Source organism: Microcaecilia unicolor, chromosome 7 (genome assembly GCF_901765095.1).
Source record: "Microcaecilia unicolor chromosome 7, aMicUni1.1, whole genome shotgun sequence".
Lineage (NCBI taxonomy): Eukaryota > Metazoa > Chordata > Amphibia > Gymnophiona > Siphonopidae > Microcaecilia > Microcaecilia unicolor.
The window spans coordinates 134,237,878-134,253,497 of record NC_044037.1 but is presented as its reverse complement, the minus strand read 5'-3'; the positions used below and the strand labels follow the sequence as shown (position 1 = coordinate 134,253,497).

General features: G+C 48.8%; 1 protein-coding gene across 1 annotated transcript in view; it reads left to right on the top strand.

Moving 5' to 3' along the window:
* Positions 1 to 15,620, top strand: part of MCM3AP (minichromosome maintenance complex component 3 associated protein) — an 888,504-nt gene that overhangs the window by 98,537 nt on the left and 774,347 nt on the right. The window contains 1 exon segment of the mRNA XM_030208795.1: positions 6,624 to 6,844. Coding sequence (XP_030064655.1) covers positions 6,624 to 6,844 — 221 coding nt within the window.

Sequence of the window (15,620 nt, the reverse complement as noted above, 5' to 3'; positions counted from 1 at the left end):
TCAAGTGACCCTGGAAGGATTGGCTGTCAGAGTGATGTCGGACAACATGACAGCAGTGGCCTACATAAATCGATAAGGCAGCACTCAGTGCAGAGCTCTAGCCGCGCAGGCCGAACAAATTTGCCACTGGGCCGAGCTGCATCTACAGTTTCTGTTGGCAGCTCACATTGCAGGTCAGAGCAACGTGCAAGCCGATTATCTAAGCAGGCATCAGATCGATCCAGCGGAGTGGGAACTTGCAGACGAAGTGTTCCTGCAGATATGTGCCAAGTGGGGCAAGCCCATGATGGATCTAATGGTGACAAGCTCCAATGCCAAAGTCCCGTGCTTCTTCAGCAGACGGAGAGATCCTCGCGCGGCGGGGTTGGATGCCTTGGCTCAACCCTGGCCTCCAGGCCTACTGTATGTGTTCCCTCCGTGGCCCTTGATAGGGCGAGTGCTCCTGCGGATTCGGCTGCATTCAGGAGAAGTGGTTCTCGTCGCCCCGGATTGGCCCAGGAGGCCTTGGTATGCGGACTTCCGACAGATGCTCGTAGAGGATCCCCTTCAGTTACCTCTGGTTCCCAACCTGTTGTCACAGGGTCCGTTGACCATGGAGGACGCCGGCCGATTTGTTTTTATGGTCTGGCGATTGAGAGGGCGCAATTGAGAGGCAGAGGCTATTCCAATAAAGTAATTACCACTCTCCTGCAAGCCCGCAAGCGTTCCACTTCTGTGGCTTATGCCAGGATTTGGCGCCAGTTTGAAGTCTGGTGTGCTTCCAGGGAGATCACACCCCTGCGGGCTCCTGTCTCGCCGATTCTGGACTTTTTTAAGGATGGTGTACAAAAAGGCTTGGCCTATAATTCCCTGCGGGTGCAAGTGGCAGCATTGGCCTCCCTGCGTGGCAAGGTTGAAGGCGTGTTTTTAGCTGCTCATCCGGATGTGGCACGGTTTCTTAGAGGGGTGCTTCGGCTCCGTCCTCCCGTGCGTGCACTTTGTCCAGCTTGGAACCTGGGGCTATTGCTGAAGGCCCTTCAGGGTGCTCCCTTTGAACCGCTTCGGCGTGCTTCAGAGAAAGATTTGACACTGAAGGCCGTCTTGTTAGTGGCCATTACTTCGGCGAGATGGGTGTCAGAGCTCCAGGCGCTGTCCTGTAGAGACCCTTTTCTGCAGTTTTCAGTCCGGGGTCATGGTTCGGACCGTGCCTTCCTTCTTGCCTAAGGTGGTTTCAGCGTTTCACCTAAACCAACCTATTTTCTTGCCCTCCTTTGTCGAGGAGGAGTTCCCAGAATCTTTTGGGCAATTGCACCTGTTGGACGTGCGCAGGACTCTGCTGCAGTATCTGCGAGTTACTAACTCTTTCAGGACCTCTGATCATCTGTTTGTTTTGCTATCAGGTCCTCGCAGAGGGTCTCCAGCATCTAAAGCCACTATTGCCCGCTGGCTTAAAGAATCTATCTTTTCAGCTTATTTGCTTGCCGGCCGGCCTCCGCCTGATGCCTTTAAGGCGCATTCCACTAGAGGAATTTCCTCTTCTTGGGCTGAAACTGGAGCACTCTCTCTTCAAGAGATTTGTAGTGCAGCAACATGGGCTTCTAAGCTCTCTTTTGCCCGACATTACAGGCTGGATGTGGCTGCCAGGAGGGACGCACATTTTGGAGCACAAGTGCTGGCGCGTGGTGTGGCTTGTTCCCACCCTATCTAGGGAATGCTTTGATACATCCCATCTGTAATGGCTGCATCTGCTTGATGACAAGGAAGGGAAAATTAGGTTCTTACCGTGATAATTTTCTTTCCTTTAGTCATAGCAGATGCAGCCATGATCCCTCCCTGTCTGATGCTATCTGCTGTAAATCTATTTCAGGTTCTGTTCGTGTTTCCTGGAGATTCCGTCCTTGGGAGAAAGTCGGAAAACAGCCTTCAGGATTCTTGTTCAGTTAAAGGAGGATGACTTAATTCCCTCCAGTTTCATGTTTTGGAGGATGAATTTATTCCCTCCGGGAGGATGAGTTTATTCCCTCCAGTTATGTCTCAGTGGAGGATGAGTTTATGCCCTTCGGGAGGATGTTTCATTCCCTCCATTCTGAGTTAATGCCCTTTGTTGTAGGGCCATCGTTCGCTGTGAGGAAAGCTTATGTTATTCCCATTGCGGTTTGCCAGACTGCTTTGGAAGCTTCAAATACTGAAGAGAGGCAGTGGAGCAAGCCGGTATGAGGCACTGAAAAAAGTGTGCTCTCTATCTCCCTCTGCTGGTTGATGAACACAACCCATCTGTAATGGCTGCATCTGCTATGACTAAAGGAAAGAAAATTATCACGGTAAGAACCTAATTTTCCCTTATTATTTATTGCATTTGTATCCCACATTTTCCCACCTCTTTGCAGGCTCAATGTGGCTTACAATAATCATGAATAGTGGAAATACATAAGAAAATAGACATTTAGTGATACAGAAGGATCTTGGGTAACATGATAATGATAAAACATGATAGTATTATAACAAGCAACTATTATAAGACAGCTTTGAATATATGTGGAGGAGTTGTGTATATTCACATTGGTTGATCTTTGTAGTATGCCTTGTTAAAGAGATGGGTCTTCAGTAGTTTGTGGAAGTTCATTAATTCGTAAATCGTTTTTAAGTTGCGCGGCAATGCATTCCATAACTGTGTGCTCACGTAGGTAAAGTTTGACGCGTGCGTTAGTTTGTATTTCAGACCTTTGCAGTTAGGGAAGTGCAGATTAAGGAATATGCGGGATGATCTTTTGACATTCCTGGGTGATAAGTCAGTCAGGTCTGACATGTAGGCTGGTGCATCTCCGTGAATGATTTTGTGAACTAGGGAGCATATTTTGAATGTGATGTGTTCTTTAAGTGGGAGCCAGTGTAGTTTTTCTCGAAGGGGTTTAACACTTTCATATTTTGTTTTGCCAAATATGAGTCTAGCTGCAGTGTTCTGGGCTGTGTGAAGTTTCTTGATTATTTGCTCTTTACAGCCGGCATAGAGTGCATTGCAGTAGTCTAGATGACTGAGCACCATTGATTGTACCAGGTTACGGAAAACATTCCTTGGGAAGAAATGTCTTACTCTTTTTTTAATTTCCACATGGAATGGAACACCTTCTTGGTTATGTTTTTCGCATGGTTCCCGAGTGTTAGGTGTCGATCAGTGGTATCTCCAAGAATTTTTAGGGTGTCCGAAATTGGAAGGTTCAGATTTGGTGTTGTGATGGCGGTGAATTTGTTATTGTTATGTTGATAGGTGAGTATTAGGCATTGGGTTTTTTTCTGTTTTTCTGCATTGAATTTCAGCCGAAATGCATCCGCCCATGTATGGAGACTTTGATTGATGTCATTAGAAATTTCCTTTAGGTCTTGTTTGAATGGGATGTAGATCATTACGTCGTCTGCGTATATGCATGGTTTGAGGTTTTGGTTTGATAATAATTTGGCCAAGGGTATCATCATTAAGTTGAATAGTGTCGGCGAGAGGGAGGATCCCTGTGGGACTCCACATTCAGGTATCCATGTGGCTGAAGTAGTCGAGTTAGATGTCACTTGGTATGATCGTGTGGTTAGGAATCCCTTGAACCAATTGAGAACGTTTCCTCCGATTCCAAAGTACTCAAGGATATGTAGTAGTATTCCATGATCAACCATGTCGAAAGCGCTGGACATGTCAAATTGTAGAAATATGTTCTTTCCAGTTGCAATCATTTGTTTGAATTTGGTCATGAGAGTAACTAGTACTGTTTCAGTACTGTAGTGAGATCGAAATCCTGACTGGGAGTCGTGGAGTATTGAGAATTTATTTAAATAGTTTGTGAGTTGTTTGGTCACCAACCCTTCCGTTAGTTTGGTTATTAAGGGAATGGATGCTACTGGCCTGTAGTTGGTTAGTTCACTGGCATTTTTCTTTGTGTCTTTGGGTATGGGGGTGAGTAGAATATTTCCTTTCTCCTTCGGGAAGAGTCCATTTTGTAACATATAATTCGAGTGTTTCGTTATGTCTGTTATAAATTGTTGAGGAGCAGATGTCATAAGGTTGTTTGGACATATGTCCAGTTTGCAATGAGATTTGGCAAGTCTTTTGAGCGTTTGGGAGAGGATATCCTCTGATATTGTCTTGAAGTTGGTCCAGGTTCTGTCTGCTGGGTAAATGCCAGGGTCTGGGTCTAGACAATCAAGGAGTTCAGGATAGTCGATGGTACTGACAGGTATCTTAAGTCGCAGTTGTACGATTTTCTCGTTGAAGTATTTCGCAAGGTTGTCTGCTCCTGGTGCGTCTTTGCTATTGATTGTGACTGGTGTAATATCTAGTAGTTTATTCACGAGTTGGAAGAGTTTGTGTGTCCTTGTAGTTTGGTCCAATTACAGTTTTGTAATATAATCTTTTAGTTTGTCCTATGGTATATTTATATTTTCTTTGGAGTTGTTTCCAGGCGTTAAATGTGGGGGTCGTCTTTCTTTTTATTCCATGCACGTTCTAACCTTCTAACTTGTGTTTTAAGTTTTTTCAGCTCTTCATTGTACCATGGTATTGAATTCTTTCTGTGTGAGGTTCTGGTTTGGGTTGGGGCAATATTGTCTAATATGGATCTGCATCTGTCGTCCCATTCTAAGAGGAATTGGATTGTATCTGTTTTTATTGTCCATTCGTTGCAGTAGATCTGTTGCCAGAATATTACCGGGTCTATTTTTCCTCTCGTGGTATAGGTTTTTCGTTCTTGTTTATTTGGTGAATCTTTCGTTCGCCATTGGAGGGAGATGTTTGCTTTATAGTGGTCGGACCACGGTGCGGGTGTCCATTTTGTGTCTGTTAGTATAAGGTTTGAGTTGGGATCAAATTTGTTTGTTACAATGTCTAGTGTGTGTCCTTTGATGTGAGTTGGTTGCGTGTTTGTTCTGTGAAGATCCCATAGTTGTAGGAACTCTTCACATTCTTGGGTGCTTGTTGACTTGAGATCTTGAAGGTGCAGGTTGATATCTTCTATTATGATAAGATTTGAGGTAGTGACACAAGTGTTTGAGATAAAGTCCATGAAGTGTGTTTGGGAGTCTTGCCAGTTGCCTGGTGGTCTGTAGAGCAGGACTGCGTTAAGGTGTTCCTGCAAGTTAGGGTGATTAATTCTTACCGAGGCGATTTCAAGTTGTGGCAGAATGGATTCAGCTGTAGTTGTGATGGTGAACTCGGATTTGTATATTATGGCTATTCCTCCACCTCTTTTTCCGTTTCTTGTCCAGTGGGTAATTTTGTATCCTGGCGGGCATAAATCTAAGATTATGGGGTCTTTAAGGTCATGAATCCAGGTTTCAGTGATGAATAGTAGGTCAAGATTGTCTGTAGTGATCCAATCTTTATAATCTCTGTTTTATTTACTACTGATCTGGCGTTTACGTATCCCATTTGGATTGGTCGGTAAGGTTCATTTTGGGGCATGGTTGTGTTAATTTTTATTATATGCCTGTTTTCTTGGTATCTGGTTCTGTTGTGTCCTTTCTTCCCTTTCTATTGGTTATTTCCGAATGTATTTGTTTTTCCTTTTAGTTGGTTGTTGTTCTTTTGGGCTGGTGAGCTGTAGTTGGGTTTTCTGTAGGGTTTATGTGGGTAGATTGTTGTTTATATTGGGAGTCGTCCATGCGTGGTAGATTAGGAGGAGGAAGTAGATTATCCTGAGCAATTTGTTGATATTCATGTTGGCTGTAGTTGGTAATGGATGATAGAAATTGCGTTCAGAAATGGGAGCCAGAAGAGTTTGTCTCTAAGCGTGATTCTATAAAGAGCATGAGCCCTTTATAGAATTGCGTTTAGCACTGGTTCCTGCTCCCTAACTTTGAACGCCAGACTTATGCCTTCTGAAACCTGGTGTAAATGTTGACACCTAAGTTGGGTACGGGTACCCAGTAATCTGTAACAATGCACACAACCTTTTAGAATGCTTTGACACACCCATGCCCCTCCCATGATCACACCCTCTTTTTGCATGGCATGGGATTTGGGCACCATGTTTTATAGAATAATGTGTTGCCAGATCTGTGCAAATCCTAATTAAGATCAATAATTGGTTGTTAGTGGCTAGTTATCGCTCATTAATGGCTCGTCAGCCAGTTGTGTGTCCATCTTGGGATCATGTGCAAATTTAGGCATCCAAATCTGGGAACCATTTATAGAATCTGGGAGATTGTATTTAATCTTGGATAGACCCCAACTAATTCCAAGCTAGGAAGTATAGAGCTTCCAACGTAGTTCAACCTCTTTAAAATTGTACCGTTTTGTTGACATGTTAGCCTCCTTGAATGCTTTGACTTGTAACTTAACCAAAACAGACTCTGTTAATTTCACATAGCTGGGCATTGCCTAGGGTTGCTTGTACAAGATCTTGCAAGGTCTGAAGCTATTTCAGTGAGAAGCTGTAAGCTGCCAATAATATAGAGTGCAGTGGTTCTCAAACCAGTCTTGGAAAAATACTAGGATATCCACAGTGAATATGCACAAGAGAGATCTACATATATTTCCTATCTGTATATAAATTTATCTTGTGCATGTTCATTGACTGACTGGCGTGTGCACTTGTTGGACATGCTTGAGAACCACTGACATAGCACAACTTTGTTACTACTTCTTAGATTTCTTTCCACAGCTAAGTCTGGCAAAGTTTTACGTCAAAGACGGCATCAAAAGAGTATGGACAACTTGGAAGGTCTCTCGCTTAATAAACTAACTGCAGTCCAGGTTAAAAACATCCCAGAGCATCTCAATCAGTGTGAAAAATTGGAGAAGTATTTCAATCGATATGGGAAAGTGAAGCGTCTAATTCACAGGGAGAAAAAGAGTATGGCAATCATACATTTCTGCAGGCATGTGAGTATATAATGGGGCAAATTAGGGTGTGTTCTGCAGATTTTACGCTCTCATGTGAATATCTGATGACACAATGGAAAGTATTTACTTCTGCATATCATACACTTCTTTGATCATGTAAAGAACTAATATGGTAGCGAACATTCTCTGAGGACAGGCAGGCTACTATCTTCTCACAAGTGGGTGATGCCGATTTGCGTCGCCCAGTCTGGCACCAAAGCTAAAAAGAGAGGTTTGTGGAGCACAGGTGTCTTCCCATCTGTCGCAAAAACGCGATCTCCTTTTTGGCTACTCTTGTTGGAACCCTTCCTTTATTTTCTTTATATAAGTTTTGCCCAATTTTAAGTTTTATTATTTTTTCCGACCATTGAGTTTAATTTAGCTGACGAAGTTTATCTGTCCATGCCCATGAAGATTCCCAGTGGCTTCCAGCACTGTACCTGGTGCTTCCTTGTCATCAAGCAGATGAATCCATTACGAATGGGTTGTGTCCACCTACCAGCAGGGGGAGATAGAGAGCACTGAAAACCATAGTGCCTCTTGGCCAGATAGCTCCATCTGCCTCTCAGTATTCTCTATCTCCCCAGCAGGGTTGGACGCAGCTTATTCAGCTCCTTCAAAAATCTGCCTGGGGTGGCTCCTGGGCTTTTGCCAGTTGTAGCAGGGGTGTTGTGGCTATTGCAGCTTCACTTTAAAGGTACATAGGTTCGCCCTTTCCCTGCCTTACCTTTCCCCCTCTGTGGATGCAGGCATATAGGTTTGCCCTATCCCTGCCTTTCCCACGCTCTTCTATGTGGATGCAGGCACATTGGTATGTCCTTTCCCTGCCTTTCCCACACTTTTCTATGTGGATGCAGGCACATTGGTTCGTCCTTTCCCTGCCTTTCCCACTCTCCTGGACCTCCGGAGTGCCTCTTTAGCTGTTGCCTCTAACTTTCCTCACAGCGTTTAAAAAACAAAACAAAACGCAATGCGCTTGTTAGCGCTGCGATTCTGAGGCTTCCTTCTGTCTGTGCAGCGTGACCAGAGCTCTGTGACTCGGTCTGGTGAGATAAGAGAGTCTTGTAGCTCCTCCGGGGAGGGCCTGCGATCGGGACGTTTTTGGGGCAAATCCGCCATTTTGAAATTTTCCGCCGTTTTCAGCGATGGCTGTGGAGCTTGTTATGCGCTCTTCATGTTGTGGCAAGCGCAGATCCGCAGCAGGGCTCTGTAAATCGTGCTCTTCAGACGTCAGGGCTGACCCGAGCATGGCGAGCGAGGTTTCTTCCTGCTCGGTGGAACTGGCAGCGGGCGTCATCTTGGATGCGCCACAGGACTCCACCCCCGCAGTAGCGGAGGGGAGCCTCGGATGGAGGCTACCAGAGGAGCTGCTTACCCCAGATTGGAACCGGGAGGTCAGGGTAAGCCTTTCTCCCCTGAGTTTGTGTTGCTTTTACATAAAACGTTCATGTTAAAAGAGCTCTGCCGCAGATGTCTGACTCTGCATTGCTACCTGGTTCCCCTCCGGTGGAGACCGGCCCGGGATTGCCGTCAGGCGTTTTTTTCCCCAGACAGTTGGCAGCAAGACAAGCGCAGAAGGGTAAATTCCCCAAGTGGCGCACCCCCCTTTTCTCCACCGTGGTCGGGCTGTGGGGATTCTTAGGGGTCTGGCAGGCCTTCGTGGTCCGAAGAGCCAGAGGAAGGTGTAGGATTGCCACTGGATCCAGATGATCCCACTGCGGTTAGGATTTTCCACCGCGAGGAGCTGCCAGCGCTTATTTCTGATGCCTTACAGGCCCTCTCTATTGAAGATCCTGTGATGGGCGAAGCCTCCTCTGGTTATCCGAGGATGGCAAGTACTAAGAAGCCTGCACGAGCCTTTCCTTTGCATGACTCCATCCAAGAGCTTATTTTGGCTCACTGGGCTGACCCTGAGGGGCCTTTGAAAGTTGCCAGGGCAATGGGACACTTACACCCTCTCAGTGAGGAGCACTTGGCACGTTTGTCCATGCCTAAATTGGATGCCCTAGTCACGGCTGTGATGAAAGACTACCCTCCCAGTATAGGGAGGGGTCGCCCTGACGGACATGCAGGACCGACATCTGGAATCAGCAATCAAACGGTCCTTTGAGATTTCAGGCCTAGCCTTACGGGCATCTGTGTGCAGTTGTTATACTGCTCAAGCCTGCCTCGCTTGGTTGCAACAGGCAGTGGAACAGCCCGGGGATGGAGCGGAGCCCCTTGCGGAGGTGGCACTGCGGATGTAGTTGGCCTTGTCATTTTTGTCTGACGCCCTCTATGATCTGGTCAGAGCTTCGGCTAAACAGGTGGCGGTGGCCGCTCGCCGCCTTCTATGGCTACGTCATTGGGCGGCTGACATGGCCTCTAAGCAAAGGTTGGTGAAGTTGCCCTTCCAGGGCCTTCTCCTATTTGGTGAGGAGTTGGAGAAAATTGTTAAAGGCCTGGGGGAAACTATACTCCAGCGCTTACAAGAGGATAGGCCGTGGCCTTCTTCCAAGGGTCAGGCGGTTCCCTCCTCTTCCAGACCTTGCTTCCGTGAAGCTAGAAGGTATCGCCCGGGGCGTTCTGCTGGGTTTACTTTACGTGCTCGCTTTCAGCAGAGGAACTCCTTTCGCTCGGACAAACGTTCCACTGCGGCCGGCTCAAGGTCTGGAGTTCATGGGCGACCCTCTCAATGATGGTGTGCCGGCCCACTCCTCGATTCCTGCAGTTGGAGGACGTCTTTCCCCTCTTTCTTGAGTAATGGGTCAAGATTACCTCAGATCAGTGGGTTTTGAACCTGATCAGAGATGGCTACAGATTAGAATTCAATGCCCCGGTGAGAGACGTGTTTGTGGAGTCCCGATGCGGCTCTGCCGTCAAACGGGCAGCAGTAGAGGAGACCTTGCAAGACTTTGTTGCACCTAGGGATGGTGGTCCCTGTGCCTCCCGCCGAGATCGGCTACGGTCGTTACTCCATTTACTTTGTGGTGCCGCGAAAAGTCACTAAGAGTGCGGCATTTTTGCATGGAAACCCTGCGCTCTGTCATTGCGGCGGTTTAGCCAGGAGAGTTTCTCACGTCTCTGGAGCTGAAAGAAGCTTACTTGCACATTCCTATTGGCCCCCGCACCACCTGTTTCTCCGGTTTGCGATGTTGGGAAAACATTTCCAGTTTTGGGCCTTGCCTTGTGGCCTCGCCACAGCTCCCCGAACCTTTTGCAAGGTAATGGTGGTAGTAGCTGCCTTTCTCAGGAGAGAAGGTATCCAGGTTCTCTCGTACCTTGACGACTGGCTCATCAGAGTGGACTCTGCAGAAGAGAGTCGTCATGTAACAACCAGAGCGGTCTCAATACTTCAATCTCTGGGCTGGGTCGTCAATATACCCGGACCCCCCTCAATCTCTAGAATATTGGGGGTCCGGTTCGACACAGCCTCGGGGTTTGTCTTTCTACCCAAGCAAAGGCGGTGCAAGCTTCAGAACCAGGTCTGTTTGCTCCTGAGGTGTTACGAATTTGCCCGTGTGTCAGCTTCTCATTCATCTCGCCCCCTGCTGGCAGGTCCCGGTGGCTGCTATGGATTAACTACTTGCTGCTTCCCGTGTTCCAGAAGTCAGGCCGGTCTGGTCCGGGTTTTTCAGTCTTCCAGACTGGCGTGGGATTTTTGGAACTAAGCAGCATCCTTACCTGGTGTACTCCCTTGCTGTGTGCCTTTATTAACCGCCTGGAAACTTTCTAGTTTGCCTTACAACAAAGGTCCTCAGTGGAGTCTCAGTCTGTGAGAGTTTTGTTGCAGTGCTACCTTGCTACTTTTTCGTGTCAGCTTGACCTCTGCCTGGCTATTGATTTATCCTTCTGCTTTGCTGCCTACCCCGGACCCCGGCTTGTTTCACTGGCTTATTCTTCTGCTGCTGTCTGGCCAAGACCTTATTGGATTTGTGGACTTTTCTCCTGCTTGCGGCTGCTGCTTCTGTTCCAGTCCAGTCCTGCCCTGTCCGGCAAGTCCTGCCGGCCACCTGCAGCCGAGGTCTCAACTCCCGGTGAAACGCGGCTAGTGCAGGTGAAGTCTAAGGTTCCTGCTTTTTTGCGGCTCCTTGCCTCTGCTGCTGCTTTGGTCCAGCTGCTCCAGTCCGGGCTGTGTCGTGTTGCCTGGTTGAGGGGTTCTCCTGCCACTGCTGCCTGTCGGTAGTGGTCCAAGGGCTCACCATTCGCGACAGATGCTGAAGCGTGACATGAGGATGCCTCGCCCGCGAGCTTGGGACATAGTCCAGCTGTTGGGATCGATGACAGCCACCTTGGAAGTGGTGCTATGGGCGAGAGTGCACCTGAGACCTCTGCAGTGTTTCCTGCTTCAGCGATGGTCTCCAATATCTCAGGATTACCAGCGCATACTCACGTGGCTCCCTGCGGCCCGGCTCAGTATGGAGTAGTGGCTCTCAGACAGCATGCTGCGGCGAGGAATGCCGCTAGTGCTTCCGGATTGGTGTCTGGTGGTAACAGATGCCAGCCTGCAGGGCTGGGGGCACATTGCCAGGGAAGACCTGTCTAGGGTCTCTGGACACCCGAAGAGTCGGAGTGGTCCATCAATCGCTTGGAGTTGAAAGCGATATTCCAGGCGCTTCTGGTCTTTCACACAGCCCTGGAGGGACTGGCTGTCAGAGTTCTGTCGGACAATACGACAGCAGTGGCCTACATAAATCGACAAGGCGGCACTCAGTTCAGGGCACTGGCCGTGCAGGTTTGCCACTGGGCTGAGCTACATCTGCAGTTTCTGTTAGCAGCTCACATTGCAGGTCAGAGCATCATGCAAGTCGATTATCTAAGCAGGCATCAAATCGACCCAGCGGAGTGGGAACTTGCAGACAGTGTTCCTTCAGATCTGTGCCAAATGGGGGACGCCCGTAGCGGATCTTATGGCATCAAGCGCAAATGCCAAAGTTCCGTGGTTTACAGCAGACGGAGAGATCCTTGCTCGGCGGGGTTGGATGCCTTGGCTCAACCCTGGCCTCAGGGCCTCCTGTATGTGTTCCCTCCGTGACCCTTGATAGGGCGAGTACTCCTGCGGATTCGGCTACATCAAGGAGAGATGGTTCTCATTGCCCCGGATTGGCCCAGGCGGCCCTGGTATGCGGACCTCCGGCGGATGCTGGTGGAGGCTCCCCCTTCCTTTGCCTCTGGTACCGAACCTGTTGTCACAGGGGCCGGTAACCATGGATGATGCTTGCTGCTTTGGTCTTACAGCATGGCTATTGAGAGGGCGCAATTGAGAGACTAGGGCTATTCCAACAAAGTCATCTCCACTCTCCTTCAGGCCCGCAAGCGTTCCACTTCCATTGCCTATGCTCGGATTTGGCGCCAGTTTGAGGCTTGCTGTGCTGTTAAAGCGATTACAGCCATGCGGGCTTCGGTCTCGCCAATACTTGACTTTTTGCAGGATGGTGTACAAAAAGGCTTGGCCTATAATTCCCTGCGTGTTCAAGTTGCAGCCTTAGCATGTTTTCGGGGGAAGGTGGCTGGACTCTCCCTGGCTGCTTAGCCGGAGGTGGCACGGTTTCTTAGAGGGGTGCTTTGGCTCTGTCCTCCCGTGCGGGCTCCGTGTCCAGCCTGGAACCTGGGGTTAGTTTTAAAGGCCCTTCAGTGTTCGCCCTTTGAGCCGCTTAGGCGAGCTTCGGAGAAGGATGTGACCCTAAAGACGGTCTTTTTGGTGGCCATTACATCGGCGAGATGAGTGTCTGATCTCCAGGTACTGTCCTGTCGAGACCCATTTCTGCAATTGCACCTTCTAGATGTGTGAAGGGCTCTGTTGCAGTATCTGCGCATGTCAAATGCTTTCAGGACCTCTGATCACATTTTTGTTTTGTTGTCAGGTCCTCGCAGAAGGTCTCCAGCGTCTAAAGCTATTTTTTCAGCATATCTGCTGTCTGGTGAAGCCTTTAAGTCACATTCCACGAGAGCGATTTCCTCCTCTTGGGCTGAAACTGGAGTGCTCTCTCCAAGTGCAGCGACATGGGCTCTCATTTGCCGAACATTACAGGCTGGATGCGGCTGCCAGGAGGGATGCGCATTTTGGAGCACAAGTGCTTGCGCGTGGCGTGGCCTGTTCCTACCCTATCTAGGGATTGCTTTGATACATCCCATTCGTAGTGGATTCATCTGCTTGATGACAAGGAAGGGAAAATTAGGTTCTTACCTTGGTAATTTTCTTTCTTTTAGTCATAGCAGATGAATCCATCAGCCCTCCCTGATTGATTGATTGATTAATGCTGTTTTGGGTTCAGTTTTTCCTGTAGATGTGTTCCCTCATTGGGAGAAGTTGGAAAACAGTCTTCAGGATTTCTGTTCTGTTACAAGAGGTTGAGTTCGTCCCTCCTTTGAATTACTGCCCCTGTTCTGGGGCGTTCGTTCGCTGTGAGGAAAGTTAATGTTGTTCTACTTTGCGGTGTAACACTGCTTTGGAAGCATCAAATACTGAGAGGCAGATGTAGCTAGCTGGCCAAGAGGCAGTATTGTTTTCAGTGCTCTCTATCTCCCCCTGCTGGTAGGTGGACACAACCCATTGGTAATGGATTCATCTGCTATGACTAAAGGAAAGAAAATTACCAAGGTAGGAACCTAATTTTCCCATTCGGACTATCTTGGGAAAAGACACACCATTCTTGGTGTCTGCAGTGTCTTGGGTTCGACTATAACACTTCTAACTGTGTTCTCTGTCTTCGCATGAAGAAGAGGACCCAGGTTAGAGGCGTCGGCAACAGCGCCGAGCATCACACTGGCATTGGGAGTGACAGTAAGCATGGCTGCTTTTAGACCTTTAGACACTGAGAGTTGTGAGGCATCAAGTGGATCTCCACCTGTCTCGAGGCCTCCTGCTGTGCAGGGCAGTGGCGTAGCCAAGGGTGGGCCTGGGTGGGCCCAGGTCCACCCAGTAGCAGCACACCTATGATTTGGCTGACAGGGATTCCCAAGCCCTACCAGCCAAAAACTCCCAACAACTGTCCCTCCTGCATACAGTACCTTGTAAATAGCAGAACTTCGCCTGCAGCGAGCAGCGACTGATACATACTATTCACACTGGCCCCACAGCCTTCTCTCTGATGTATTCCCACCTATGCGGAAACAGGAAGTTGCATCAGAGGGAAGACTGTGGGGCCAACATGAGCAGTGTGTATTAGTTGCTGCTCGCTGCCAGTGAAAATCTGCTATTTAAAAGGTATTCAGGGGAGGGGATGTATAAAAGATCATATGGCATGCAGGCGAGAGAGGGAGAGACCAAATCACTTGTGGGACAGGGTGGAGTTCTGCCCACCCATCTTGGGTCCAGGCCCACCCAAAATTGGGTGTCTGGCTATGCCCCTGGTGCAGGGCCCCCGGGGCCGTCCATCGTTGGACCAGACCCAAGGCAACTTGAAGATTCGACATTGTCCTCGTCGGCACCGAAGAGCCTTGGTGAAAAGTTTCGGGCGAAGGCCAAGAAGCATCATCATCGGTCACCCTTGATGCATGGTGCTGGGAGCTCTGGGGTGTTGAAGGATTCAGCACCTGAGAAACTTCGGCGCCAGGAGGATCGCTCCCCCTCCATACAGGAGGTGCAAATGCGCCTCTCTCCAAGCAGATGAGATCCCACCCCAGTGGTTCTGCAACCTGCACCTCAACCGGCACCCTAGCTTTTCCAGGTGTTGTTCCTTGATGAGCGCATACATGCCTTGCGCCCAGAGCTGCTGTATGACCTTATGCCTTATACTGCGGTGTGGCCTCTGCTGGCGCCTCTTGCGGCCTCGGTGTCAACTTCTACCCAAGCCTGCACCCTTCCGACATCGGTGGAGGAAGCTTCGCTGGTGTCGAGGCGGGAGTCGACTTCTCAACAACGCTGTCTAGGACATGATTCGTCAGTATCGAGGCAGGTTCGGTCTCTGCAATCTCATATGGTGATATTGTCCGACACTGAGGAAGAGCTCATGGGATTCAGAGGAGGATCCCAGATACTTTTCTTCATATGAGTCTTATGGGAGACTCTCTGAAACCTCCTCTCCACCTGAAAGGAGACGGTCTCCCCTGGAGAGCCTTTCATTTCCATCTTTTGTAAAGGAAATTGCAGAGCTATTCCATTTCTTTTGGAAGTGGAGGATGAGCCCAGGGCCAAAATTCTCGAGGTCCTGGACTACACATCTCTTCCTAAGGAGGCTGTGTCTGTCCCTCTCCACAAGGTACTCAAGGAAGTTCTCGTCAGAACTGGGAGTCCCCTCTATCAGTCCCTTTTATGCCCAAGAAGATTGACACCCAGTATTGGATCCACAGTACATCTGGTTTTGATAGGCCTCAGTTGCCTCACAATTCCATGGTGGCGTCCACTCTCAAGAGAGCAGGGAGTACTAGGGTTTATGCCTCGGTGCCCCCAGGCAGAGAAGCTAGAACCCTGGATTCTTTTGGGAGGAAGATGTACAGACTTCAATGCTCATCTACCATATACAATTCTACCAGCTCTTCATGAGCAACTGTTTGTGAAACTCGGTGTGACAGCTGTCTGACTTGGTGGATGCGCTCCTTCAGGAGCACACCGAGTCGTTTTGCCAGTTGGTCAAGCAGCAGAAGGTGTGTCGAAAGTTCTTGGCCAAGGGCACTTAAAACAATTTTGATGTGACATCTAGGATCTCTGTTCAAAGTATAGCAATGCGCAGACTCTCATGGCTGCGTGTTTCTGACTTGGAACACTCTGTTCAGCAGCGGTTGGCAGATGCCCCTTGCTGGAGGGATAACCCTTTTGGAGAGAAGCTTGAGGAGGTCGCTCACCAAATCAAGAAGC